Here is a 27,058-nt window from a genome sequence, read left to right on the forward strand (position 1 = left end):
CTTTTAGCAAGGCCAACTACAGTTATGAGAAGTTTATTAATTTTCAGAGTAATTTAGTAAAAACTAATTTGACTTATTGCTACCGTAAATTTTGATTTTTCGTGTAAGTAAACTGTCTACAATTTGAAAAACTATACAGACAACCCATATATTATTGGATTTTTTTTATTATTATTATTTTTTTTTTGTTTTTTTTTTTTTTTTTTGTGTGTGGAATGAGTTCTGAAAATATAGTATGCAAGGTGATTTCTTCTAGTTTCAACACGATCTATTTTTCTGAAAATTAATAGTGAAGTTAAAAAAGAAAAAAAAAGTTAGAATAAATGACACTGTTGCTCCGTGTACTATGACGGTCGTGTCACTTCGTTCCCTGAACTCTAAAATCTGGTTGATAGTGTTTGAACTTTAATATTTTTTCGTTTTGGTACTGCATCTAAACTTTTCCCAATCCGTCGGCTCTGAGGATGATGAACACATATTTCTTTAGGACTTGTGTCGGAGAGTGGTGAGTCACTCCATCTTCGGCGTCTCATGAACCGACTGAGAGCAATCTAACGGAGGCGATGGGAGCTTTGGAGTATTCGGCAAGAAAGAAATCCTAGATGACGGCGAGCATGGTGAGGATCAAAATAAGGGATTCGAGGGAGAGAGACGAATATTTTTTTAATGGGCTTTTCACCGCTCCGTGAACTTTCATTTCTATATATATTAGAGGAAATGGCGGCAAAAAGACCCAATGTTTTCGGGTTATTACACTTATGTACCCAACGTTTAAAATTGGTAGGTAAAGTACCCAAACCCAAGAAGTTACTACTCCGTTGGTAACTTGGACGTTAAAAATGAACGGAAGGCGACGTGGCTGCATCTTAGGATACTTGCGAGAATTTTTTGTATATTAATTACCTAAAAAATCAAATAAGACATTGCAAAATACATTGTAAAAAAGAAAAGAAATGAATTAATAATCTCAACTCGAAAGAACAGAGTGTCGTTGCAGATGAGAAACACGATGACCATTCAAAGCAATCTTCTCCGGCGAGCCAGCCAGAGGATTCTATTCCTCTTTGATCTCTCCGTCTTCGTCGGAGTCCAACGTAAACTGCTCCGTCTGACTCTCCAACGTCCGCATCTCGGCGGCGGCGATCGGTCTGTAAGCTGCGGAGAAATCTCCGGCGAACTTCCTGGCATACACCGAGTACGCCACCGAAGCGACGACGACGATGAGTGCCAGGTGGCAGTTGAACTGTAGAGTCGCGATCGCCCTGGCGCAGCGGAGACGACGCACACGGCGATCGGGACGAGGATGAGATCGTAGTACCGATTCTCGATCCCCGACGTGTCCTTCCTCTGGAGGTAGAAGAGAAGAAACTCCTCCGCGAACGCGAAGAGTGCGATCGAGTCGATTAGAAGCGACCGGGGGGGGGAGGGGAATCGACTCCGACGTTCTGGAGAGGATTCCGGCGACGCTGTGGAGGAGGAACAGAGACGCCACGGCTAGGGTTTGGAGCTGGAGAGCCGAGCCGATTCGGTCGCCGGAGTTGACGGCATCGAAGAAGGAGACGAACGAGTCGAGGACGGCGAGCGATGAGAGCAGGGACTGTTGGAATTGATCTAGGGTTTAAGAAAAAGATTAAACGCTTCGGGAAGCGGCGGAATTTTAAAAAATTTCTTTTCAAGTAAAAACAGTTTTTACTAACCTAGACAAAGAAGCAAGTACATGTAATTAAAAATCAATATGAGCTAAGAGTTTACTAACCTTTCTTGAAGATTGAACCTTGAAGAAGCTTTTGGAAAGTTTGCAACGCTCGTCTCCCCTCGCAGCACGTCTCTCTTTCTTTCCTCGGCACCTCGAGCAACCACGATAGTTTCTATCACTAAATCACTCGAAATAAAAGAAATCAGTGAGTGGGCACTTTTAAACACTACGACTTAAGAACAAGTCTTGAAGTCGCAGAGCTAAACACTAGGTCGAGTGAGGACCTAGGTGCCAAGACAAGAAAAATCGAAAATAAACTAGAGAGAGAGAGAGGATTTTCGGCCACAAGTTCTAGAGAGAGAGTCTCTCAAATCTCTTAAACTTGGATGAATGAAATGTGAGGAAATGAGGCTCCTATTTATAGGAGAGGTCTCACCTTCTATAAGGTAGTTTTCTCTTCTATAGAATATCACATATTCATGAGCCAATTACCTCTTTTCCCACTTGAGATGCTCGGCCAACATAGGCTTCAATAAGCCTTGGATTTGTTTCCTATTTTGTTCCAAGCCTTGCTTTGACTCTCTCTTGGCCGAAGTTATGCTTTCCTTCTAGAGGAAATTTGTTTCCTCTTTTTCTTTTGGCAAGTATCTTGATACATTTATGCACAAAATAATCTCTCCTATTTCTCTATAGGGTAGGCGCCCATATGGTCTAGAAAAGGCTTCTAGAAGCTTTTCCATTTATTCATGAGAACATGAAAAAGGCCCATTAAGAATTTTCAATAAAACTCTTATGAAATGAAATTAATTCACGAGGCCCAATGATCAAGTCATGGCCGATTGATATTAAGTCATTAAATGAACTTGTCAAAAAATTTATTGACATTCATTTCATATTTTGTCTCAAAAGACAAAAATACCCTTTTGACTATTTTCGTTCTTGTTTTGACTTAGCTTCCAGTTTAACTATTCCTATCGATGTGATTCGTGACAGTGACCTCATGGACCCAAATGAACAAAGCTTGAGCTAAACACTTGGACTCAAAAGTTCACAAACCTTTTCCAAGTTTAGCTTAATGCCAACTGACTCCACTAAAGAGCTGACACTGAAAATCTCTCGGTTCAAATGAATTTATTTTCTACTCAAGAATTCGACCTAATTATGATGAGCGGATCCACTGAATATTATCTATGTTTACCCTTCATGAATGTCATCAGCTAGTCGGGATTTACTAAATTACCATTTTACCCTTCTAGCTGTTATTTCCTCAACTCCTTTGTCGCTTGTGAATAAGTTAAAAACAATGTATTGACGATGAGCTAACAAGTCACATTGTTTCATCCAAAAGAGTCGGGACTCAATTTGGACACTGGCCAGTTCATTTATTCATACTCCAAGGAACAAAGCATGAGGTGACATACATTGCATTTCAGCAATCTTGTACATGAATTCCATATCTATGAGAACTTCACAAAGTTACTCATGACATACTCACAACTTAGTACTTCACCAATAGGCCCTGTTCGGAATCACATAGTGAGTCCGAACTCTGACTTTCTCAAATGAGAATACTAAGGTGTGAAATGACATGTCTCATTTCAGGATTAAGGTAAGCATGATGCAATTCATACATAGTGACTTCGAGACATAAGAGGTTAAATGGTTTGTTCTTATCTTGTCTCTAGAAGTGCACTGGTCAATTCAGTACCTTCGGAAGATACCTAGAAGAACTATAGAGTCTCCAACTCTCAATGCCTCATAACCAGACATCATAGATTCTTCTAACAATCGTACTGAGGTCAATAGTCCTTTGACCCTAAGATTGCGAATATATCGTTTTAAGCAAACTACGAAGAGTTTGTTCATGCAAATCTACATTTGTCTCTTCGTAAGTTGTTAAGTTTGTTTATGGACTAAAAGACTAAGGTTTTATCATAAAGCTTCAAACAAAGAAAGAATGAATGAACGTTTCAACTTTATTAATGAATGAATAGGCAATTACAAGCAAGAGTCTTCATGAGACTTTATTACATCAAATGTACAAAATAAAGATTACAACTCTTCTTGTGGGCACCATTGACAACAGGGACGCCAATACGAGCGACGGAGTCGGAGAAGAAGATGTTGAAAGTGGAGATCGGTTAGGGTTCGATATTGGCGAGGTTTGAATCTGGAAAGGGCTTTTAGCCGGCGGAGAAGAGAGGGCTTCGCATACGCCGATGAGGACGAAGCCGATTCCTCCGGCGGCGAGAGTGAAGAATCCCATTTCCTATCTTTTTTACAATGTATTTTGCAATGTTTTATTTGATTTTTTAGGTAATTAATGTACAAAAAATTCTCACAAGTATTCTAAGATGCAGTCACGTCGCCTTCCGTTCATTTTTAACATCCAAGGTACCAACGAAGTAGTAATTTCTTGGGTTTGGGTACTTTACCCACTAATTTTAAACGTTGGGTACATAAGTGTAATAACCCGAAAATATTTGGTCTTTTTGTCGCCATTTCCTCTATATATTAATGAGATGTGTTCATTTGTTTGTGTCTCTTGAGCTTCTGGTCATTTAATTATATATCTAAAAAAATTATATTGTGCCTTTGTATATGTATGTATTGTGGAATATGTACATCTATAATGGGTTTATGCTTCATTATTGTGCGGAGAGAGAGTAAAATAAAATAAAATTTTAATATAAGAAAAATATACTAGGGAGAAGACGAGGGCATGTTAATAATTTTCATTTTAGAAGTAATCACGTGCAAAACGGGTGTCAATTTAACTGCAGGATTCATCAAAAAATTAACGAAAGGACTAAGTGTTAAAAATATAAATTTCATACATCATTAAAACAGATTTAAAAGTTCATGAATCTAAATGACACAACAATCATAGTACAAGGGGCAACTCATTTATTAAAAATTTAGCCCCTCAACTTTGTTACTTGTAACGAGTTGGTCCTCAAACTAAATAACCTGCAGCGTTGCTCCCTCGTCATGGTTACTGATTCACTTTAACCCATTCTGTTAACATTATCGTCAATTTAAGCGGTCGTGAAAGCCACGTGGTCTAAGACACAGCCAGGGCTTTATTTAGAGTACAGTAAAGTACAATGAATTCTTGTTCTCTTCATATCTGCAACCCTGTTTGGGTGTGATATTCCATTGAGCCGAGGATAAAGATCGAGTCTTTGAACGAATGGGACAATGAATTCTTCGTGTTTTGGGTTCTAGAGGGAATGAAGGTTCAGGGTACAGAGATGTGTGTCCTTGTTTTCATGGCTGCTCTGTACTTGTGTGTAAATGTGGAAGCTCAGGTCAAGCCCATCTTCATAAACTGCCGCCGAGTCGATCGGAGACCACCCTCTCGCGGAGATCTACAGCACCGCCCGGGTCTTCGCCGGAGCGGATGCCCTGAACTACACCATCCGAGGGCTGCCGGAGGGGACCTACGTCGTGAGGTTCCACTTCTGCGCCGCCCCAATCGCCGACCGCGACGCCAACGGCTCCTCCTTCGTCGTCGCCGCCAACGGCCTCCGGTTGGCCTCCGAGCTCGACGTCCCCAGCGAGATCGCGCACCGAAACTCCTCCGTGCCGGTGGTCGTGAAGGAGTACTTCATCCCCGTCGGGTCGGGGACCCTCGTGGTGGAGTTCGCCGCCGATGGAGAGTCTCTAGGGTTCGTGAGCGCCGTCGAGATCCTCCCGGCGCCGGACGGCCTGCTCCCGGACTCCGCCGAAAAGATGGGCGGGTCTATATCGAGCCTAGGCTTCCCGCGGTGGAGACGATGTACCGGCTGAACGTCGGCGGCGGACCAGGTGATGTGGCGGGCGTGGGAGGTGGACTCCGGGTATATGATCACCGCCAACGCCGGGTCTGAGATCAGACCCGCCTCGGAGATCATCGTTTCGAACGAGACCGCGGCGGCTCCACCGGTGGAGGTGTACGAGACGGCGCGGTCGATGTCGAACGTCCAGTCACTGGAAAAGAAGTTCAACATTGACAAAAATGAATCAGTAAGCGGTCGTGAAAGCCACGTGGTCTAAGACCGCTTAAATTGACGAAAATGTTAACAGAAGAGGTTAAAGTGAATCAGTAACTATGACGAGGGAGCAACGCTGCAGATTATTTAGTTTGAGGACCAACTCGTTACAAATAACAAAGTTGAGGGACTAAATTTGTAATTAATTCTTAAAAAAATTACTATCTCGAAATAATAATTCTAGGATGATCTAGCTAAATAGCTAATTTAAAGTTATGAATTCGCAAAATAGTAAAGGTTTGTTTTTAATGAGTGAAATAGCCAAAATGTGCAGCAATCTGGTTTTAAAAAAAATTTTGATCCCAAGATTAATTTTATAATACATTTATACCCTGTGTTTTAGTGAAATGTCGAGTTTAACCCTCGATTTTCAAAAATGTCGAGTTCATACCCTCTGTTTAACTAAAATGACGAAATTATACCCTCTGTTTAATTAAAATGACGAAATTATACCCTGAAATAGACAACAGTGTCACGAATATTCTTTTTATTGACTTTTCATTGACGTTGACTATAATATTTATATATAAACACCAATTATCTTTATTCATTCGCGCCTTATATGTAATTTATTTAAAAACTAAAAAATAAACAATAGTCTCTTAATCGTGAAGAACACAGAAAGAGGCAAATAGGTAAACATAGATAGTGATAGTCATCAAAATCGCATATTCGAACAGAGAATCTAGGATTTAGAGTTTCAATTCGAACACGGAATGAAGTCATTTCTTAGGAGGTATTGGTTTTATTATTTAATTTCAATTTAAGGCTATTTTTATTTCAAAATTGAGAATTTGTAAGTTAGGGCACTGATTTAGATTTGATTTGGTTTTTATTATATAAGAGTTAATATCAATGAAAGGGAGATTTGTGACGCTGTTATTCATTTCAGGGTATAATTTCGTCATTTTAGTTAAACAGAGGGTATGAACTCGACATTTTTGAAAACCGAGGGTTAAACTCGACATTTCACTAAAACACAGGGTATAAATGTGTTATTTTCCATTTTTTTTAAGTGATAAATTACTTATAATAATCGTCAATAATTTTAATCCTTGCTGTCATAAAAATTTTGAAAACGTAAATTTGGCTAATTTGCTGAAAAGTTGAAACTTTCGTTATTTTTCTAATCAATAAGTTTCAAATTGCTATTTTGTACAATTTTTCCATAATTCTAATTAATATTTATCAAATGGGATCAAGATTTACGGAATATTTATTAAATCAGATGTTTATTAATTTCATCACAAGGTAACTGAGAGAAAGCGGAGACCTCAGACCGCAAACGTGGATTTTGGGATAGAGAAGCGCCCAATCACAACGCTCGTAGATTCCACGTGTCAGCCGCTGAGACGAGGCACTCAAAAGCCCGAACCAAAGATGGATAATAAACAAACCGATACCAAACACTTGACTGAAAGAAAGATATTTTTTTTTTCTTTCTTTTTTCTCATACCCTGAGTCAATAATACTCGAGAGAGAGAGAGACCCTAGAGAAAGAAAAAAGAAAGCCGATTACTTTATCAGATTCTTTGGGCCGGAATCAATGGCGTCAACGGCGACTTTCGCGGCGGCCAGCGCCGTCATGGTCCCTCGGGCCTCGAGCCAGCCCACTCGCTTCTCCGGCGTGCCTCCTCTCCCGCCTCGCTTCTCCTCTTCGTCTCTCCGCGTTAATCTGCTCTCAGGTACGTAAGTTTGGTCTCTCTGAGGCATTTCGTCGAACACTTGCCGTCCATCTGACCTATTATGCTTTTGTTACCTGTCTGCGAAGACGGGAATTTCATTTAGAATGTCGGTGAGAGTGGAAATCACTAAGATTTTTCATCGAGGAAGAAAAAAATTAATTACTTTGGTCTGAAAGCTGACATTTTGAACATTGAATTGAAGAGCAAAAAATAAATAAAAATAAAACAATTAAGTAATTTTGTTGACACAGAGACGAGGAGACCAATGAGGCTCCAGATCAGAGCCTCGTCCGACGAAGCATCTGGTGTCGATGCCGGCGAGCTCTTCACGGACTTGAAGGAAAAGGTTAATTATATGAACTAGAACAAATACCAAAACCAATGAATTATAACCTCATTTCATTGTTTTTTTTTTAATATTTATTTTATATATTATTTTCTCGATAGTGGGACGGGCTGGAGAACAAGTCGACGGTGCTTCTGTATGGAGGCGGTGCTATCGTTGCCGTGTGGCTATCTTCCATTGTCGTCGGTGCAATTAACTCAGTCCCTCTGGTAATTCTAATCTTCTACTTCATTATTACCCCTCAATAAACTTTTGAATTTGAGGATCTTATTATATTTATATATATATATATATATATATATATATATATACATATATATATTATCTAGCTTCCCAAGATCATGGAGTTGGTAGGGCTCGGATACACCGGATGGTTCGTCTACCGTTACCTCCTCTTCAAGGTATGAAAAATAATAGTAGCAAAAAAATTGGCTTATTGCGTAATGAATAAGAGAAAACGTTATCGTATTTGTTTTGTTCTTGTTTTTTCGACAGTCGAGCAGAAAAGAATTGGCGACGGACATCGAAGCGTTAAAGAAGAAGATCGCCGGGACCGAGTAGATGCAAAATGTGTGAATTTGTTTTGTTAATCCTATTTATTTTTGGATAATGCATCTCCTCTTTATAAAGAGGCATTTCTTCTACCTTGTAATGTTGTTAGATTAGTTTTTTTTTTTTTTTTTTTTGGTATCTATCTCTTCTGTTCTTCCCTGTAAACCTCTCCTTTTGCATTTCCTACCTCTTCTGCCTTTTCAATAAAAAAAGATTTGACCTTTTTTAATTATATATTTATGTCAAACGTCTTTTTTTTCCCCTCTCTCTCTTAGATTGATTTATAGCCGGCAAATCGAAGGCCTGTTTGTATTGAATTTTCAATTTGGATAATCAAAGCATATTTTTCAACGTGAATTGGTTGAGTTTTTTTTTCCCTTTGATGCTCGAAGATGTTACCATAGAAAATTTGGTGGTAGCAAGAATGTAGATGCAAAACGATAATATAACAGAATAAAGATATTACTTAATTATTAAATGCACTTATTCACAAAGCGAAGCACAGATGAGAGCTAATTTTGACAGAATTAAGGCTCGGTTTAGCTGATAAATTAAATTATAAGATGAGGCTGGTTTTTTCATATCAAATTTGGATTTGAGTAAGCAGAAGCATGTATTATCCTATAAATATTTTAGTTTTTGTAGGTAAATGCCAAATGAATGTGTACGAACATAAAAAAAGTACAAAGTAGAAGTACAGACTACAGAGTGCATAGAGTGAAGTACAACGAGGTTTGTTATTACTTTGTACGATACAAAATTTGAATTAAGCGTCTTGATTTAATGAGTTTCGTTAGGATTGGTTTCAGACTCTGCTACGTAGTTTATTCTGTTAGTTGCTGTGGAGTACGTTGGTAATTATTTGTTAAGTGCTTGATGTACAAAACCAAAACCAAAACCATAACCCTAGACACATAAACAATATTGAGATCGGATTTAGTCGTAGAGTAGGAACTGCGTAAAACTGAGATCACTGCGCAAAATCTTGTTTCCCTGCTTGACAAGACCATATTAGTTTTTCTTTTTCTTTTATTGGTACGATAATCAGGGCCCAAACTCACACGAAGACGCTAGACAATTAAATATTTTGGGACCCTATAATACTAATAAAAATTTAAATTTTAAAGGTAAAAAATGTAAATTTTTTAGAAAATGGGCCAAAAATGTAAATTTTTAAGGTAAAAAAATGTAAATTTTCTTAAAAATAGGCAAAAAGTGTAATATAATTTTTTTGGGGGTTCAACCCAATTGGGGGCCCAAGGCACAAGCCTTGCCCGCCTTAGGTCAGGGTCGGCCCTGACGATATTGGTAGAGGTACTTAGGGGGAGAATAATACCAAATATTAAAAGATTGGTTTTAAATTAAGAAAAATAGAAAGGAGGGAAAGTTCGTAAGTAATACAATTCACGAACTAATTTTTTTTTTTTTTTTTTATATAAAAAAAAAAATCAGTTAAATAAAGAAAATAGGTTAAATTGGTAGAATTTTTTTGTTAATTGCCCAATCACGTCAACCAAATTGACTATTATATTAAAAATCTCAAAATGAACGTTGACTATTTTAAAATTTTAATGCTTCAAGTAACATCATATAGCTTTCAAAAAAAAAATTACTAATTGTGAGAAATTTCATAAAGTGGGCTTCAAAAGTAGCAAAATATTAACGTTGGACCTACTAATTGCAAAATATCTAAAATTATATATTTTACAAATTCGAAAAAAATATCATTTACGCCAAATAAACATTTGTTTTTATTTTTATTTTTATTTTTCTCTCATTTAACTCTCTTTTCCTCTCACTCGCCCAATTTCATGAAGATTTCCGATAGGTTTGACGTGGGTGTGCATCCTCACGTGAATTTGAGCTCGTCCTTTTTAAAGTGCCAAAAAAATGTATGTTTATTATTATTATTATTACTATTATTATTATTATTATTATTATTATTATTATTATTATTCGTGTTTCCATTACTTTAAATTTGGGAAAAAATACGATGATGTATGATGATATACGATAAAATTCATATAAATATACAATATTGTACGACCGTGTACGATGAGATTCACGCAAAATAAAGAAATAGAATCGTATTTTTGTCCTTTTTTTTTTTGTCAAAAGTCAAATTTTATATATTTTAAAAATAAAAAATCTTGCCTTCATATTTTGACTCATTTGAGGTCCTGAAATTTCTCTTGCACAAAATATACTATCATATCATCATAATGCTTTTCCTCGCAATATAATTGCATTACTAAAATAAATATACACCGTTCGTAATAAATCAGTAAGTTCGGCTGAGGGCACTGTGGTCCAAGAGTATGAACTATGAGCCACCAAAAGTCTTCGACTGAGAAAACAGAAAAAGCCTTACAAGTTACAGCAATAAAAGCCTTACAAGTTACAACAGAAAAAGCCCAGTACAGATTCTTCAAACGAGGTGATCGTAAATTTGACAAGCAGACAAACTTAAGAACAAAATGGGTAGGGCTCTATAACTCTTACTCATAAGTGTCCGCAACCTTTTTTACCTCGACCAATCGGAGTTAGAGAGGAAACTCATCGTTCGTGCTTGATGGTGAGCTCTGCTCTGAGGTGAAGAACACCGTTGATGAAATATACACTGTCCTCTGCTGTGAAGCTCGTCCACGGCAATGCAAAAAGGTTTCTGTAACCCACAGCTTTGCCTCCGGTGAAGGTATAGTTGCCCTTGTATTTGCTCGTGTACTCCTCCGAGGGCTTCAACCTCGCCGCAAACTCGTAGTCCACAGCAAAAGTGACCGACCCTTTTTCTTGCATCCCAAGGAAGAGACCGAAGCAGTGGAAAGAGCTTTGTTGGTCCATGTTGCAGTGAGCCGAGAGGAAAAAGCCTTGACCCCCCAAGTGGAAGGCTTGGGAATAGACCCGACCCGAAGGGTACAGAGCAGCGCACTCTTCTCTCTTGAGGTCGAGGTACACGATGCATTGCTGCCTCGGGAGCTCAAACTCCATCACTTTCACGGGCCGGTATTTGTAGGCTCGCTCCACGAAGTGGCGGTTCAGAGCCGCGGACTCCTCCGAGGCCAACGCTCTCTGCCGGTGGGGAACCTCGGCCTTGAAGAAGAGAGCCTCGAGGACGAGCTTGGACGCGATCTCGTGGTCAAAGTCGTTGCAGGTCAGTACTTTCTTTAGCTTCCGACAGGTCATGTATGGGAATCGGATGTGGCGAGCAAGCCGGTTGCCCAGAACTTCTCGCCGTTCCTCTAGTTTCGGGTACTGTGCCCGGGCCCACTTCAGTGCAAAGTCGTACACCACGTCCTCCGACGCGATTTGAAGATCGTCGCTGGCCAGTACTGCCTCAATCCCGGCTAGAGGCAAATCCATCACCTCATCTTGAAACCTGGTTCAACAAGTCAAATAAGCCTCCCATAATAGAAAAAAAAAATGCAAGTTTTCCAATTAATATATAAAAAAAATGATCAAATCAAAATAATCTAGGGATCCCTTCTAATTAACCTTTGGCTATGCAACAACAATACCAATTTTCACAAATTTTTCTTTGAGTTTGGTAACCTTACCCTTCAAACCCTTACATGTGGAATCAACATGATAGATTAATATAAGGATAATATAATAATGTCTGTCTATAGAAGAATGAATAAATATAAAACTAAACTAATAAGGGATACCACGGATATAGAAGAAAATGGAGCGCATATGAGAGCAAACATAAAACTAATAAAAAATATGCTAATTAGCCAATTGGAGAAAAATGCCAAATATATTCATCGCTGAGTTCACACATCATAGAACCTTACGTGGTAATGTTCCGGTAGCGGTCAGCAAGATACTGTTTTGCGGCATCAGTCAATGGTTGAACCGCTTCAGCCATCAAGACACTTGAAGGAAGGTCGAGATAAAGCAGTGCAGACCCGGGTGTCATAGGCATGTTTCGCAGCATACGGCTGCAATATCTCATGCACGAAGCTACTTCGAACTTATCAGCAGCCATAAGCACATCAAGCAGAGCTGAAGCAGAAGTAATTGACAAGGTATTACTATACATAAAGTTCAGCAACTCCATTAGTGCAGCTTCCTCTGTTGCACATAAACCAAACATACAGATGGGGCATTAGGACATTTCATTTCACCAGCGAAATTTAAGATAAATAGCATGTCATGTAAATTTTTGGGTCATACCAGAAGCATTTATTCGAAGAGTTACATGTCTCTGTTCTGATTCTCTCATCCCATTAGAAAAAAGCTAAAATACCGAAGTAGGGGTAACATTAGGAATGCCAGTCTAGACACATCGATGGCCAAAAAAATATAGGATATTTGGATTATCTAGTCGCATTTCAAAATTTTACCTTGTAGAAGAAAGGGCTCTTTGCTGCCAAAATAGGAGAGCTAATGTGTAATGTTTTAACTCTCACAATAGTTGAACAATCCATGCTCCAATCGGACTCATTGCTGTTAGCAGCTTCATCACCTGTCGAAAAAAAGTTATGTATCTTCACATGTTTGCGGATTTATTTGGAGGCAATTTGTTTATTGGTACTGTTTTCACATTGATTAAGGGCATCACAGAGCTTAACGAGAGTCGGTACTTCGCTAGTATACCAGCAGCATTTTGCAAACGGCAAGGTATTGTGTTGATTTTAGAGAGATACCACAGGTGTATCGCGATATTTTAATAATTGGTTGTAAGTATAGTGGAGCTTTAAATGTTCGCAAACAAATCTCTATCACACTCTCACCTCAAGGCATAATTCTTTAAACATAATTGTTCACATTGATTTCTATAGATTGCTTATATGGTTTTTCTTTGTTTGTGTCGTACTTTTTTAGTATAGACATACCCATTTAACTGTTTTTACAAAGATGATATAATGGATTTTTAGTTGCTGAAAAATTATTTGAATTGAAGAATCGGTCAAGGAAAGTATTGTCCACCATTAGAGGTTTAAAATATATTGGCAGGGATAGCATTAAGATCAAGTAAGAGATTAATTGAAACTTGAGAACTCATTGAATGCCTAATGTTTTCCAATTAGGTTTTTATGTTTATAATCGTAGTGACTAGAACACATGCATCTCTTTTAAATGCATGCATGTATGTAAAACTTAGTTTAGCATTTTTCGATAATGATTGACTTGCTACAAAACTGTCAAAATAACCAAATCTCCTAAAATCGAAATACCAGTAAAAAACCAACAAAATAATTTATCTGTGGACAAAATATGCCTGTATGCCAGTGAAATACTGACTCTCGCCTGCTTCTCGCTGAACTCTAAAGAACTACGGGTCATTTCTCTGTTTTGTATCGATAACCAATTTTTAACGGATATCTTTGGTAATTTTTCTCCTAAGAAAAGCTTGACACTTTATAAGGCATTCCTATTCAGGTTAACCAAAAGATAAAAGTGCATATTTGGGTAAACCAAATTGATTTATGATTGTTAGAATACCTGAAGGTGATTCTTCAACCATCGCAACCGCATCCTCTTCCTGATTTTCACAGCCCTCACAGTCATCCATGTCGGGCTGGTTGCAAGTCAAGATTTGCTCCTCTTGGCCGCCAGATAAATCCACAACTACAATCAAACATTAAACCATGATTCAGTGTCACCAATAAAAACGTTGCATACATCAAATTTATCTAATTCCACAAGTAAAGCTGGCCCAACTCCTAATATCAGTTTGTTTAGCATCCCTGTGAAACTTAACTTGGCTCTGATCATTATTACTAGGAACCAATCAACTTGCGGAGACTGCTTCAAAACCAACCGAACTGAGCAGAATATAATCGTTAATCTATTTCCCCAATACAAAAATGACAACCTCGAAAATGAAAGACCAAATCAAACATCCTCTGGGAGTCTTACATGGTCAGACATCTATCATTTTCTTGGCAATAAAAAAACAAAACAGCAGAGAAAAAGTTATTTTTCTTCTTCTTTAAGCTTAAAAATGCAACAGATCCCAGTTTCCCTCTCACTTACATCACATTTAGTTTTTTTCCTTCCTAAATTTATAATTTATTAAACCACAACCTGCAAAAACAATCCCCAACTCAAAAACCTAAGAAGCCATTTTTTTCCTTGGAAAAAAAAATCCCTCGATTTAACCAAAACGAATGAGATATCTAAAAAAAAAACTGAGCACTTACAGTTCTCCTTCTTAATATCCTCTCTCCTCCTCTTGCTGTGGCGAGCCCAATCGGCGATGCTCGTACACGCCTCGGAGTCGTGCCTCGCCTCCGACGAATCGCCCATAATTTCGATCCTAAGCTGGCGGTCGGAGAAATTACTGTCGTTAAACGCGAACCCGAAATCCGCGTCCGAAGACGACGACGCGCTCCGACTAAACTCCGACTCCATCACAGTTCTCATATCAAACAGATCCGAATTCAAATCTTTCATCGTCTATATATACACGCCTGTAGATTATATATAAGACCTCGAGGTTGAGATAGACCAGCTTGGACGGGAACGAGACGAAGAGGAGAGAGAGAGAGAGAAAGAGAAAGAGAAATTGAAGCCCTAAACGTCAGACAACGAACAGCGAAGATAGATTATTATTGAAAAAAATAATTCTAAGAAATGAAGGGCTAAAAAGCAAATAATATATATTATACATATATATGGGGTGAATTTGAGCCGGTCGGTCGTTGCAAGAAAGTTAGAAGAACTAAAAGCACGTGTTAATCAAAATGATCTATTCTGGTGTTCTATTGAATATATTCAGTCCATGCAAAAATAAGTACATATATATATATGAATAATAATATTAATCATCAAAATTTTATTTTGTTTTCGGGATTGTTGTTATGACTTTGATAATGTGATACATTTTGGAAAATAATTCTTATTTATTATATAATTATTCTCCAAGAAAGTTGGATAAATAAATTAGTGTTTAAAATGTTAAATCAGAATATTATTGTATTAAAATGAATGAAAAAAAATATCTAGTGCTTTTAAATAAATGACTTTTTTTCATTTAAATGTATAAATATAATGAGTAATAATGAGTTCGCCCAATAGAGTCCTTTATCAATTATTTATGAGATGAAAAGAAAAGTCAGGTAGCTAAAGCAATTGTAGGCCAGTTGACGTTTCTTGCTAATGTCAATTTAGGAGGGGAAGTGCCGAATTGAATAATATTATATATAGCCCTTAAAAAAAGAATAATATTATATATACACCTTAATTGAATTATTTATTAAATTGACCGTGGGATAAATTAATTTCCATTTTCTTCTCTAATTTCGGAGTTGTTTCCGAATATTTGTAAATGGTGTTTAAACTTTGAAGTTAAATGAGATGGCACATGACAGATTAATACCGGATTTGGTATTAGAAAGTGAAAGTAACAAAACAATGGAAATGGTTAAAATTGAAACAAAAGAGGGTTCGTTACTGCTGGTAATAACGGTGAAAACAAATTTCATAATAATCATTGCCTGTGCTGACAACTCAGTCTCATTTAAAATAGTAATTTTACGACTCCGGTGACAGAATTCAATCAAACTTGGATAGGCATTTTTATTTTCAGCATTATATACATATTAATTTTACAAAAAGGAACTGTTTTAATTTTAAAATAGTCGTCATTTTCACACTCGCAAATTTGACGTAGCTTTGTAGTTAAATTGGAGTTGACTTTCTATTTTACGTGAGCTTAATTTTGATGATTTGTAGTTATGAATTATTTTTTTAAAAAACAAAAACAAATGATAGAGAATCATACAAATGAAAAATATTCAAATAAAATTTGTTATAAGATAATTGTGTGATATGAAAATGTTAATTTAATAGAAATTTCGATAAACATTGCATATTTATTTCAGGTTTATAGATATTTTAAACATGTAGTTTACATTACTCAAATTGAAATCTTTAATAAAAAAAAAAAAGCCGAGTCAACAAATAAAACAATCGAATAATTAAAAATAACTTGAAAGACATAAAAAAACATTAAAGCTGAAAATGACTAATTAAACATAAAAAAATAGTTGGAACTTAGAATACACTTTTATTGTTAAATTAACAAAGTGCACAGTTCTCTAACGAACGTAGACATTGCTAGATATTTTATTATCATTGATACTATTCATGTAAACCAATTTGCATATGTGCATTAGATTAGACGTCGATATTTCTAATTAGAGAAACCTTCCTGCTGTTACGAGCAGGAATGTCCTAAAATTAAAATGCATAAATTGGGTGAAATGAATTGGAAAATAAAAACATTATTGAAGAGGAGACAAAGTAGACAGCGAATATGATTTTTTTGTTAAAAAGATGTTATTTAAAAGTTCCATTATTGGATTTAGGTTTTCGAACAACTCTTAAGATTGCTTACATAGCAAGGATGATATAGATGCATGCATAAATCGGCTCGAAAGCTTTTTTTTTTTTTTTTGGTAAGATAACCTCTAAAGCTTTGGACATGGTAATGTCATACTGTTACATTTAAATTAATATTATACAGTCCTGAGCTTTTCTTGACCCAGTTAGCGGAATCCATTTTTCCATGACACTATACTACAAGATTTATGATAATTTATTAGCTTTTAAAAATTAAAACATTGACCAAATTTTTTTATGTTGCAACTATGCTCCTTTTAAAATTCTAGGTTAAGTTTCATTTTATTAAAAAAAAAAAAGAAAAAAAAAAGAGCACACCAACCCATGATAAATTAAATTAAGAGTTTTACTAAAACAAGATACCAATATAGTACTGAATTGTTTCTACATGATAAATAAATTTATTTACACTGCAAATAACGAGTTTTACAGGTCTAAATGGAAATAAAGTAGTTTGTATTGAGTCCGCAATATTGGCAATAGATTATCCTCTGATAATTGGAAGAAAACAAAATTCCATTTTTAATAAGGTACCTTTCAGGGGTTGGTCAAAAGTACCACGGAGTCTCAGGTAAGAATAAAATTTGATGCTTTTATTTTAAAAACATATACAATATATTATATAAAAAGTTAGTCTTATACATAATAATTTTATTTTTGAGGTTTTTTTTTTTTTTTTTTAATTTGGAGCTTTTTTTAAGCTTATTTTTTCATTAAAAATTTGAGGCCTTAGGCCATGGCCTAAATTGCCATGGTAAAGCCGGCCATGGATACATTTAATTGCTTATTGGAAATGACACTTTCATTAGGCAGTTTGGTGCATTCCATTGCGTAACGGAAGTGGAATTTTCGTTAGGCTTAATGAAAATTTGGATTTCCATTAATTTCTATTAAGGAAATTAAAAAATATATATAAAATCAAATTTAAATGGTAAATAAAATGGAATAAACTGTTAAAATTTTAAAATAAGGTATTAATATGTAAAATGAAATTCATCTTTATTAATAGAATAAATCTAATTTTTACCCCTTGGACTCGTACCTTCGTTACATTTCGCCCAATGGACTCGAAAATGTTGCAAAACTCGACTCAAAACTCAGATACGTGTTACAAGGCCCCACTTCGGTCAGTATTTGGACGTTAACTTATCACGTTTTGATGACGTGGCATGATTTTAAAGGGTATAGTAATATTTTTGGTTATTCTAAATACTTTTAATATTTAAAATTGTTTATCAAATTGTTATTATATCAGTTCGATTTTGATTGTTCATCAAAGCTTCGCCGTGAATCCATGGACGGAGGGAAGTGATTTTCGCCTGATATCTTCGGTGATTCATACAGCTAGGTAAAAACCCAAGGAAATCCCTGTTTTTCCTTCGAAAATTAGGGTTTTTTTTATTTCAAATTTGAGATTTTGCTTCTATGTTGATTCTGCGAGATGGAATTGTAATATCTTCGGATTTTTATCACATGAACACGATCATGCTCTTCGGCGTGAGGCTGACGGAGGAAGCGTCGAAGCGAGCTCTTTCAGGAAGAGCGCGAGTATGACCAATTTGTCGCAGTTCAACGATCAGGCTCTGCCTCAGGAATCGATCACTGCCGTGGAATCCGGTTACGCCTCCGACGACGTCGTTCATGCCTCCGGTCGCGGTCGCGAGCGCAAGAGAGGTCTGTTTTGTACTGTGTATTTCTCTGAGAGATTTTTTTTTACGGATCTGATTTCGTTTTGATTTTTGGAGATTAGGAGTTCCGTGTACCGAGGAAGAGCACATGTTGTTCTTGATTGGACTACAGAAAGTATGGAAAGGAGATTGGAGAAGAATTTCTAGAAACTTCGTGAAGACTCGGACGCCGACTCAGGTGGCGAGTCACAATCAGAAGTACTTTCTCCGGAAAAGTAACAACAATCGCCAGCGACGCAGATCTAGTTTCTTCGGTGAATAAGAGCAGAGCTCGGATCGCTATTGGTGTTGCGATTTGAAGCTTTCTTTGTGTTTTCAGATGAGAAGCTCTGGGGAGGCGAGCAATAAGGCCATCAATGCTTCGGTGGGAGGGTTGGTTCAGGAGAGAAGAAAAAGAAGAAGAAATTGAGGGGACATGCCTCGGAGAAGGAGAAAGAGAAGAAGAGTTTTTTTTTAATTTATTATTATAAAAATAATAAAACGAGGGTATATTGATAATTACACATATTTTAAATCTCACGTGACAAAAAACATGACATTTAACGTCCAAAATTAGACAGAAGTGGCAACGTGTAATAACGCCATTAGTTAAGAGATTCTCAATGCAACATTTTCTAGTAAATGGGGCGAAATGTAACCGAGGTACGAGTCCAGAGGGTAAAAATGAGATTTATTCTTATTAATAAGATCAATGTTCACAAATGTTTCTTGAGAACGTTGTTCGTGTTGACACCAGTCTTTATAAACGGTGAGAGCCTCAACCATTTCGGGTTTCAAACTCTGCCTTCAATCGTCAATGATGCGACCCGAGTTACTAAATGCGGACCCGGATGACAACATTGAAACCGGGATCAAATGTACGTCTCGGGCCATCTTGAATAAGATCGGAAACATGTTCTCGTGTTGACGCCACCACGCCAGCAAATTGAGATCGTCTTGGTTTATGAATAAATTGGCCAGGAAAAAACCTTTATGAGACGAACGGTGAGTTTGTGGAAAGAATTTGTGGCATAAAAACGAGGGTGCAAGTTGTGACATGTGCAATAGTTCAGGATAAATTTCTCCTGCCTGTAAAAAAAAAGTGATTAGGCTAAATTATCAGAATTAAGCCATTTCCACATGGTAAAGCTTCGAACTCCTGCGGCTAACTCAATCATCTTTGCATTGGCGAGATTGTTGTTGCTGTCCTTTCTTACATAAATGTATGTATATATCGAGTCTGATGTGATTTTGCAAGTAATTCGACAAAAGCAAATTCATTTTTTCCCGGGTGTATTTAACAAAGAAAATCTTGTAAATGACCCCTCAAGAAAATAGCAAAGTTAGTAATGAGGACATATATAACTAATTACGAAATCCTGATCTTTTTCTTTTTATCATAATTTTGAAGTGAAAGAAACTATTATAAATCAAGACGTTAAGAGAGAGAGCGTATTGCTGAAACAGCCACAATATACATTGGTTCCAATTTCCTAGTCATTAACCAGGTTTTCAAGATCCCTGGATATTGGAAATTGGTTTAGCAATGGCTTACACTGAGAAAAGATCAGCGGTACAAATTGCAATTACTGCTCGGGCGGTTGGTATAGAGTCGATTTGAAATTGCATGCTAACGAGCAAACGTTAGAAAAACACTAGTGGTCTTTTAGACAACATATTAATACTAAGTACAAAATAGTTGGCTCATAAAATAGCAGCCATGGCATTACCAGTGAAACAAAGGCACAAATCGCATCACAAATCGTCCTCCTCGGTAGCCTCATGTAACCACGATTTCATTTCTATCGGTGTCTCAATATCACAAAACTTCCATACAACCGCTGGTTTTGTACTAATCTCCACTTCAACTTCACAAAGCCGGTCACAAATCTTGCAAGCACCAGTGAGGCAAGGCACTCCAATTTTTATTAAATCCTGCATAAATTTTATTAATTTCAATGGCAAAAGGATTAGGATAATAAATTCTATTTATTTATTCAAGAATAATAAAAGAAAAGCTACCAGACTGAGACCCAAGCACAAATCTGCAAGGATAGGATCGCTTGTCTCGCTGCAAATAAAAAAGGTAAAATCTCATCATAATAATGATATCTATGAACCACCATTGCATTTCATTGATTGCTTCTCAAACAAACCTGTCGTGGCTCGACAATATGACAGTCTGTTCTCTCCTTTTGGCGAGCATTGCGAATTTAATGCACTTTGAGACTGAACCTATTTGACCCACCTGTTGACGAAACGAAGTCTATTTGATAAATGATCATCAAACACGGCTGAATGTGAGAAACTCGAGGTACCTTTAAATGAAAGCAATTGAAAACTCCTTTTCTATTTGTAAATTCCTCTACACTCTTACAATCGAATTCTGTTATCACATACTCTTCTATTACATTCTCTGTAAACGTGGTGCAATAGTTGTAGTGATCAATGTGGTACATATCTTCGTAGGACGTCACTTCAGGGTCTATCCAAACTATATGTATGGCTTTATCAAGAGTTTCAACACTGATCTCGGCTGAGCTATCACAATTCTGCACTTTTTTTTAGAGCATTAGCATTAATGTACAAGTTCATTCTACACTTTGTACGTTAAAAAATACCCACCTCTTCTTCGTTGAAGTTCAAGCGGTAAGTTTTCTTGTCGTGATTGTAAAACTTGGATGCACAGAAGTTCACTCCAATTGCCACCTGAACATATTTAAATTTTAAAATCTTATTAGCCATTTCACACGTGCTTACAAAATATTGATGAGGTCAAAGATTACACAAAAGGAAAGGGAACTAGAACTAACACTCTTTCTATCATTCCCTCCAGATAATTGATTTGCAAGGAACTTCTTCAGTGATGACAAACAATTCTTGATATCCTATTACAAAATAAAAACAATAGATTCTTATAACAAAAAGACTAATCACATTTGTTCATTGAATTAAATAGACTTAATAAGACTAATCATAGCTGCTCAGTGAATTAAAGAGACTTACCTTTATGTTGGGGATGTAAGATCCTTCATCACCATCAGCAATTGCGCTCTGATCGGATTGAACCTATTTACATAAACGTACAGGAAAAAAAAATAATTAAGAGGGTAACGAATAGACATAAGAACAAGCAAGATAAAGATATGCATGAGTAGTATCCGAGAATATTATAATACGATGAATTTTTTTATAAATATATAAATTAAAAAGAGTAACTCAGAACGCGTACCACTTTGGAATATTCATCATACAGTTTTTGGATTATGCTCATGGCGACCTTAAAATAATCGGGCCACAAGTAAATGAGCACAAGATGCTGCAAAAGTGTGAGCAAACCATACACTTAAAACTTAAATGTGAAATATGAGGAAACTAGCAAGATAAGAGCATACCTGTTCTGGTCGTGTACCACCATTAGCTAAATTGAGATAAGGTTTTGGCATTTCAAAATCATTTACGAATTCCGGATCATAACGAGATCTTAATTTCTTGTTGTAGTAGAGCACGGCAAGCTGACCAATATACTGCAAAAAAAAAAAAAAAAAAAATGACAATAATCTGAAGTCTTCTATAGAGATACTAAATATATAAATTCAAAGTATACGAGAAACATGGAATTTAATTCTACATTATCATTGTCATCCTACAATCTTCATAACATCATTGTTATATATGATTTTCATCGATTCAAGGATGAGTAGAGTGTGGCTAAAAAAGTGTACCTTCCACGGAGAAATGTTCCGGCGAAGAGCACCGGCTCTACAGACAGCTGCGGATATTGCCCAGTTTACATTACTGGCAAGCTACAAAGTCCAAAACGATAAATAATTCGAATAAGAAAATAGTAACAATAAAAATGCAATACTCTTTAATATGATTAATTATTGGCTCAAGTATTTGCCTTCTCTAGTTCGCTCAATGAAACCTTTGCAAGGAGTTCATCCAGAGCTGTGTCTATGACTTCTTGGTTCGATGGATCCTTAGAGGAACAAAATAAAATATCAATATCATATTATTACCAAAATTACCAAAAGGGGAATAAAAGGAAACCTATACCATGCCAGTCAATACGGAGGCCAAAACCTTGTCGACGTAATAAATAATGAAGTCTTTATTTTCATTTTCACGGAACCAACCCGGCAGAGGAGATGGTATCGAAAATCCATCCCATAGCGTAACCACAATCTAAAACCAATCGGTACATTCATGGATTTAAAAACACGCATGATATAATTAATTTCATAAATTTGATACGGAGAGAACTGTAAAATAGACCTTCATGGCTTCAATATGATCCACCAGTTGAACACTTTTGATTCTCTTTCCCTGTAAGAATACACACATAATTTTAAGAATAAATTGCTACGGAATTACAAAACTACTTTGAAGACACTTACTAACCTCCGGCTTGTTAAACATTTCCGCAAACTTTTCAATATTCGGTTGCGCCATTGCTGAGTCTCGGAGATCAGTGTCTACAAGTCTTTCTAACACCCAGAGAAGAAATGACGAATTGTAACAGAATGATCGTTTTCAAAAACGTAGAGAGAGAGAGAAAAATAGTCTTAAAAAAATAAAATCTCAAACAAAGATTGTACAAATTTAGAACCCACCCACGAGAACGATAATCTCCGCGACGGTGGTGTGAATCGAGACCGAAACGGTGGCAGTGGAGGGCTATTTTTTTCGTTCGAGTCTCTGAGAGAGAGGCGGCGAGAGAGAGGGAATTCAAATGTAAAGTTTGTAAACCACGTACATGAGAAGCTCTCAACTTAAAAAACAAAACGCCATAGCACGTTTAAAATAACATAATCGGGCGTGGGCTTTTCATATTAACAATAGGGAAAATAATATATATATATATATATATATATATATATATATATATATATATACAGGGACGAGGCCAAGATTTCCATTTAGGGAGGGCTAATTTGTAAAAAAAAATTCAGAGGGGGCTAATTTGTAAATTTTAAGGGTAAAAAATTGTAAAAAAAATGAAAAGCGGGTAAAAAATGCAAAAAAAAAAAAAAATTGAGGGGGGGCTACAGCTGGCTTCGTGCATGTATATATATATATTGTATACTTTTTTGTCGAGTTTAACTATTAATTTTAAAAAATGTCTAGTTTATGTCTACTTTTAATTAAATATATTTTTTTATTGATTTTTCAGATGACTCTAATATAATAACTCGCACCAAACTCTCAAATTTTCAATATTGGAATAAAAAATAGCTCTAGCTTAAAATAAACTGATAAAATCCATACATCCTAAGAGGTGGCTTTTTTCCGTATTCGAATTGCAACTCTGAGTCTTGAATTTCACGCTCGAATCAATGATTTTTATGACTATCGACTGTTGTGTTGTCGACCCGTCGAGGACCGACAGGGGCAAAGAAGTCACTATATGTCGCGATCCGATGAACCGTGTGCAAGCGAGACCCGCTCGGGGCCTCGAGAAAGTCATGCCCGGCTGGCCGGCCACTGTCCATGACTGATCGGCCACCTCCGCTAATGTTGTCGGCCCATTGAGGACCGACAATGTCAAAGAAGCCAATATACGCCGCGATCCGACGAACCATGCATAAACGATACCCGCTCGAGGTCCCGAGAGAGTCATGTCTGGGAGGCCATGGTCGGCCGGCCCCCAACCCGACCAAGAAGTCAAAAGAGTCCCATGGCCGAGAGGCCATCGGATGCATGGCCGACCGGCCATTGCCCTTGACGGCTCCATGGCCGACCGGCCACTACCCCAACAATGGCTCCATGGTCAATCGACCACTGCCCCAGCAGTGACTCCATGGATCGACCATTGTCCCTCCAGTGACTCCATGGCAGATCGACCATTGCCATGCAGTCTCATGGCCAATCGGCCATTCCCATGAAGCCCAATGGCCGATCGGCCATCTCCCACGACGAAGCGACGGGATAGACTGTAGATCGGCGCGACGAGATTTTAGGGTTTCGAATGTTTTTGGTATGAGAAGAGAGAGAATTTCACAACTGAGAGAATTGAAGCATTACATATAGGGTAATTTTGGAATTATGGATGCAAAATTAGAATCGATGAGCTATTTAAAAAAAAAAAAAAAAAATCAAAGTTGATGGGCTTTTAGGCTAGTGAGCTAACTCTCCCTAAAATTAAAGTGATCAAAGATATTTAAGACATAGTTTAACTTTTATTTTTATTCACCAAAGCTTAATTAATTACCAAATTATTTTTGGACGAATAGAATTATAAAAGAAATAATATTAAAATTGTGTGTTAGTATTTTGTATTTTAAATAAATCTTGATACTTTAGCGCGAATCTGTTGTAGATTTAATTGTTTACATGCCATAAAAAATCATTGTTTTTAATGAAAATGTCAAGATAGAAAAAAAATAATAATAATAATTTCGTCAATATATATACTGCTCCATCTAAGATGTTTTCTTTTTCTTAATCCCACATCTTTATTTAAATTAGTACTATTTATAGAAAAAAAAAAAATTAATATGGCTTTTTTGAACTTGAAGAATTACATAAACTACATAATAAGTCAAAAGTGTTGATCTTGAATAAACATTCTTGGTACACGTGTAACATACAAGACTACATAATATCAACATTAACTAAGTACGTATACATGACATATTTTGCTTGAAACTAGTTTGTCGTTTGTTAGATAGCATGTTGATGACATGCCTCCGATTTAGTTGAGCCGGCTCTGGTCGATGGCTTATGAAAAGATATAGAATCTTATAAATGAAGAAACAGAAATGAAGCACGCCTAAACGTCTGACAAGGCCGTAGAGAGCCAGCGAGGTCCAAAGCCAACTGTGGAGATCCGTGGAGATAAGAGGAAAGAAGAGGTTTCAGAGGATAGCAAAAGAGCTTCGTTCATTACTCTTTCTCCGAGCTTGAGCCGATTAAACGCCAGCCTCCGTCTCTCGGGAGGGGAGTGGCTGAAGATTTAAAAAAAACTAGAACTTTTTTTTTGTATGGAGACAGATCAGAAGAGAGAGAGATAGCGTAATTGACTAAAACTTGTTTTCCAAGAGTTTCCCTATCTAATATTTATTGTTGCGATTGATTTTTCCTTACCCGAAAAAAATATGAAAGCCCTATCCAAAAAACCAAGAAAAAAGGCGAGCCTGGTCCAAAGAATAAGAAAATCCAAGCGTGGTCCAGGGCCGGCCTCAACAACAAAGTATCAAGACATGGTTAAGGGCAAGGAAAATCTCGGCATGGTCAGGGGCAAAGAAAATCCCGGCGTGATCAGGGACAAGGAAAATCCCAACGTGGTCCAGAGCCGGTATCATCCCACAAAATGTCAAGACATGGTCAAGGCAAGGAAAATCCAAGCGTGGTCCAGGGCCGGCCTCAACAACAAAATATCAAGGCATGGTTAAGGGCAAAGAAAATCCCGGCATGGTCAGGGGCAAGAAAAATCTATTGTGAAAACAGGGGGGCTATCGGACACGAACGATCGCTCTGATCCCTCCTTGTCGGTGATTATAGCACCTTGATAACCATGTAAGTTGCGAAATAAATTAATTACACTAACAAGAGCTAATTAATGTTATGATTATCTAACAAGATCTAGATTTACATATTAACCAAACATGAAAGCAATGTCAAGCAACCAACAAGAACATAGAATAAGGTTCATAGAGAACTTACGGGTTTGGCTAACGAACTGACAACTTCAAGCTTTACCAATCCATCTTCTAGAGCTCTTTCTTCGATCTTTAGATCATCGTACTCCTCTTTGATTACACATTAGTCTTCCGAAACGTAATCTTCGGACGAACAAAGATAATACAGCGTGGGACCACACTCTTTAATCTCACAAGATCAAGAAACAAAAGTTGTTTCGAGATCTTCACTCTTATTTTCTAAGAACTTAATATAGCAATTCCAAGGGGAAAGAGAGAGAAGTCGGCCAACACTAGAGATAGTTTGGACGATTTTTCCTATTCAGAAAACTTGTATTTTTGATGTCTCTTTCTCTTCTCCTGAACCCCCTACGATATATTCTTGCTAGTTTCCAAAATATGTTATTTTGCATTCACTTTATTGAATCAAAGTTTGGCCATTTGATCTCATCTCAGGAATCCTAGTTTCTCTCTTAGCCATCAGATCAATATCTATGAGATTTTATCTTGTGTTTAAATAGAAAATATTTTGTTATGAGAGAATAAAGGAAATATCTTATTTCCTTTTAGATATTATTCTCTCCTGATATTCATGAGATAGAATAAAAGACAATATCTTATTTCCTTTAAAATGTTATTCACTCTCCTTTATTTAAACAACTAAAGAGAAAATATTGGTAACTACCAATTGTGTGATGGACGCAATTTGAGGCACACGGTCAAGAGGATTTGGCGCAAATCCTTATGCCCAAATGCCTTAAATTCGCCCACCTCATGCTATGCAAGGCACAATTGTGTAAAGCTCAATTAATTATTTATTTACTTGATCCAACAATAAACAAATAAGTAATTGATCAAACAATAAATAATCAATACTACCATAAATAATTATTTAATTATGCAAATATCCATATTTCATAATTGATGTTGTCAATCACAACTACAGCTAGTGATATTATAATAATGAAACTCATCATTATTAGAGGTCCTTTATTCGTCTTATTGAAGCTGAATCGGGGTCTATGGACCTAGTAATAGAAGCTTAACATATCTGATGAAAAGACGAAAAAGTCTTTTCTATTT

General features: G+C 36.8%; 3 protein-coding genes and 1 pseudogene across 3 annotated transcripts; 1 reads left to right on the plus strand and 3 right to left on the minus strand.

Annotated features, from left to right (window-relative positions):
* Nucleotides 1-1,004: 1,004 nt before the first annotated feature.
* Nucleotides 1,005-3,962, minus strand: LOC149400405 (uncharacterized; annotated as a pseudogene).
* Nucleotides 3,963-7,139: 3,177 nt separating this feature from the next.
* LOC149400406 (CURVATURE THYLAKOID 1A-like protein) lies at nucleotides 7,140-8,540 on the plus strand. The gene is made up of 5 exons (XM_089611225.1): nucleotides 7,140-7,415; nucleotides 7,667-7,761; nucleotides 7,863-7,970; nucleotides 8,091-8,162; nucleotides 8,257-8,540. The coding sequence occupies exons 1-5, from the start codon at nucleotides 7,277-7,279 to the stop codon at nucleotides 8,320-8,322; spliced, it is 480 nt and encodes a 159-aa protein (XP_089467351.1). The 5' UTR covers nucleotides 7,140-7,276; the 3' UTR covers nucleotides 8,323-8,540.
* A 1,987-nt stretch (nucleotides 8,541-10,527) lies between these two features.
* Nucleotides 10,528-14,878, minus strand: LOC149400407 (BTB/POZ domain-containing protein POB1-like). Its single transcript, XM_089611223.1, has 6 exons — nucleotides 14,463-14,878; nucleotides 13,762-13,887; nucleotides 12,660-12,781; nucleotides 12,490-12,553; nucleotides 12,108-12,387; nucleotides 10,528-11,689 (listed from the first exon to the last, which is right to left on the minus strand). The coding sequence occupies exons 1-6, from the start codon at nucleotides 14,713-14,715 to the stop codon at nucleotides 10,870-10,872; spliced, it is 1,665 nt and encodes a 554-aa protein (XP_089467349.1). The 5' UTR covers nucleotides 14,716-14,878; the 3' UTR covers nucleotides 10,528-10,869.
* A 5,179-nt stretch (nucleotides 14,879-20,057) lies between these two features.
* Nucleotides 20,058-21,948, minus strand: LOC149400408 (enolase-like). Its single transcript, XM_089610425.1, has 10 exons — nucleotides 21,940-21,948; nucleotides 21,728-21,859; nucleotides 21,565-21,651; nucleotides 21,339-21,401; nucleotides 21,146-21,220; nucleotides 20,958-21,041; nucleotides 20,651-20,884; nucleotides 20,489-20,580; nucleotides 20,355-20,403; nucleotides 20,058-20,267 (listed from the first exon to the last, which is right to left on the minus strand). Exons 1-10 carry the CDS (start codon nucleotides 21,946-21,948, stop codon nucleotides 20,088-20,090), a joined length of 1,005 nt encoding a protein of 334 aa, XP_089466551.1. The 3' UTR covers nucleotides 20,058-20,087.
* Between the last annotated feature and the right edge of the window lie 5,110 nt (nucleotides 21,949-27,058).

Source organism: Urtica dioica, chromosome 4 (genome assembly GCF_054948205.1).
Source record: "Urtica dioica subsp. dioica isolate 48M chromosome 4, U.dioica_male_clone48M_v1_H2, whole genome shotgun sequence".
In the NCBI taxonomy this organism is placed as follows: domain Eukaryota; kingdom Viridiplantae; phylum Streptophyta; class Magnoliopsida; order Rosales; family Urticaceae; genus Urtica; species Urtica dioica.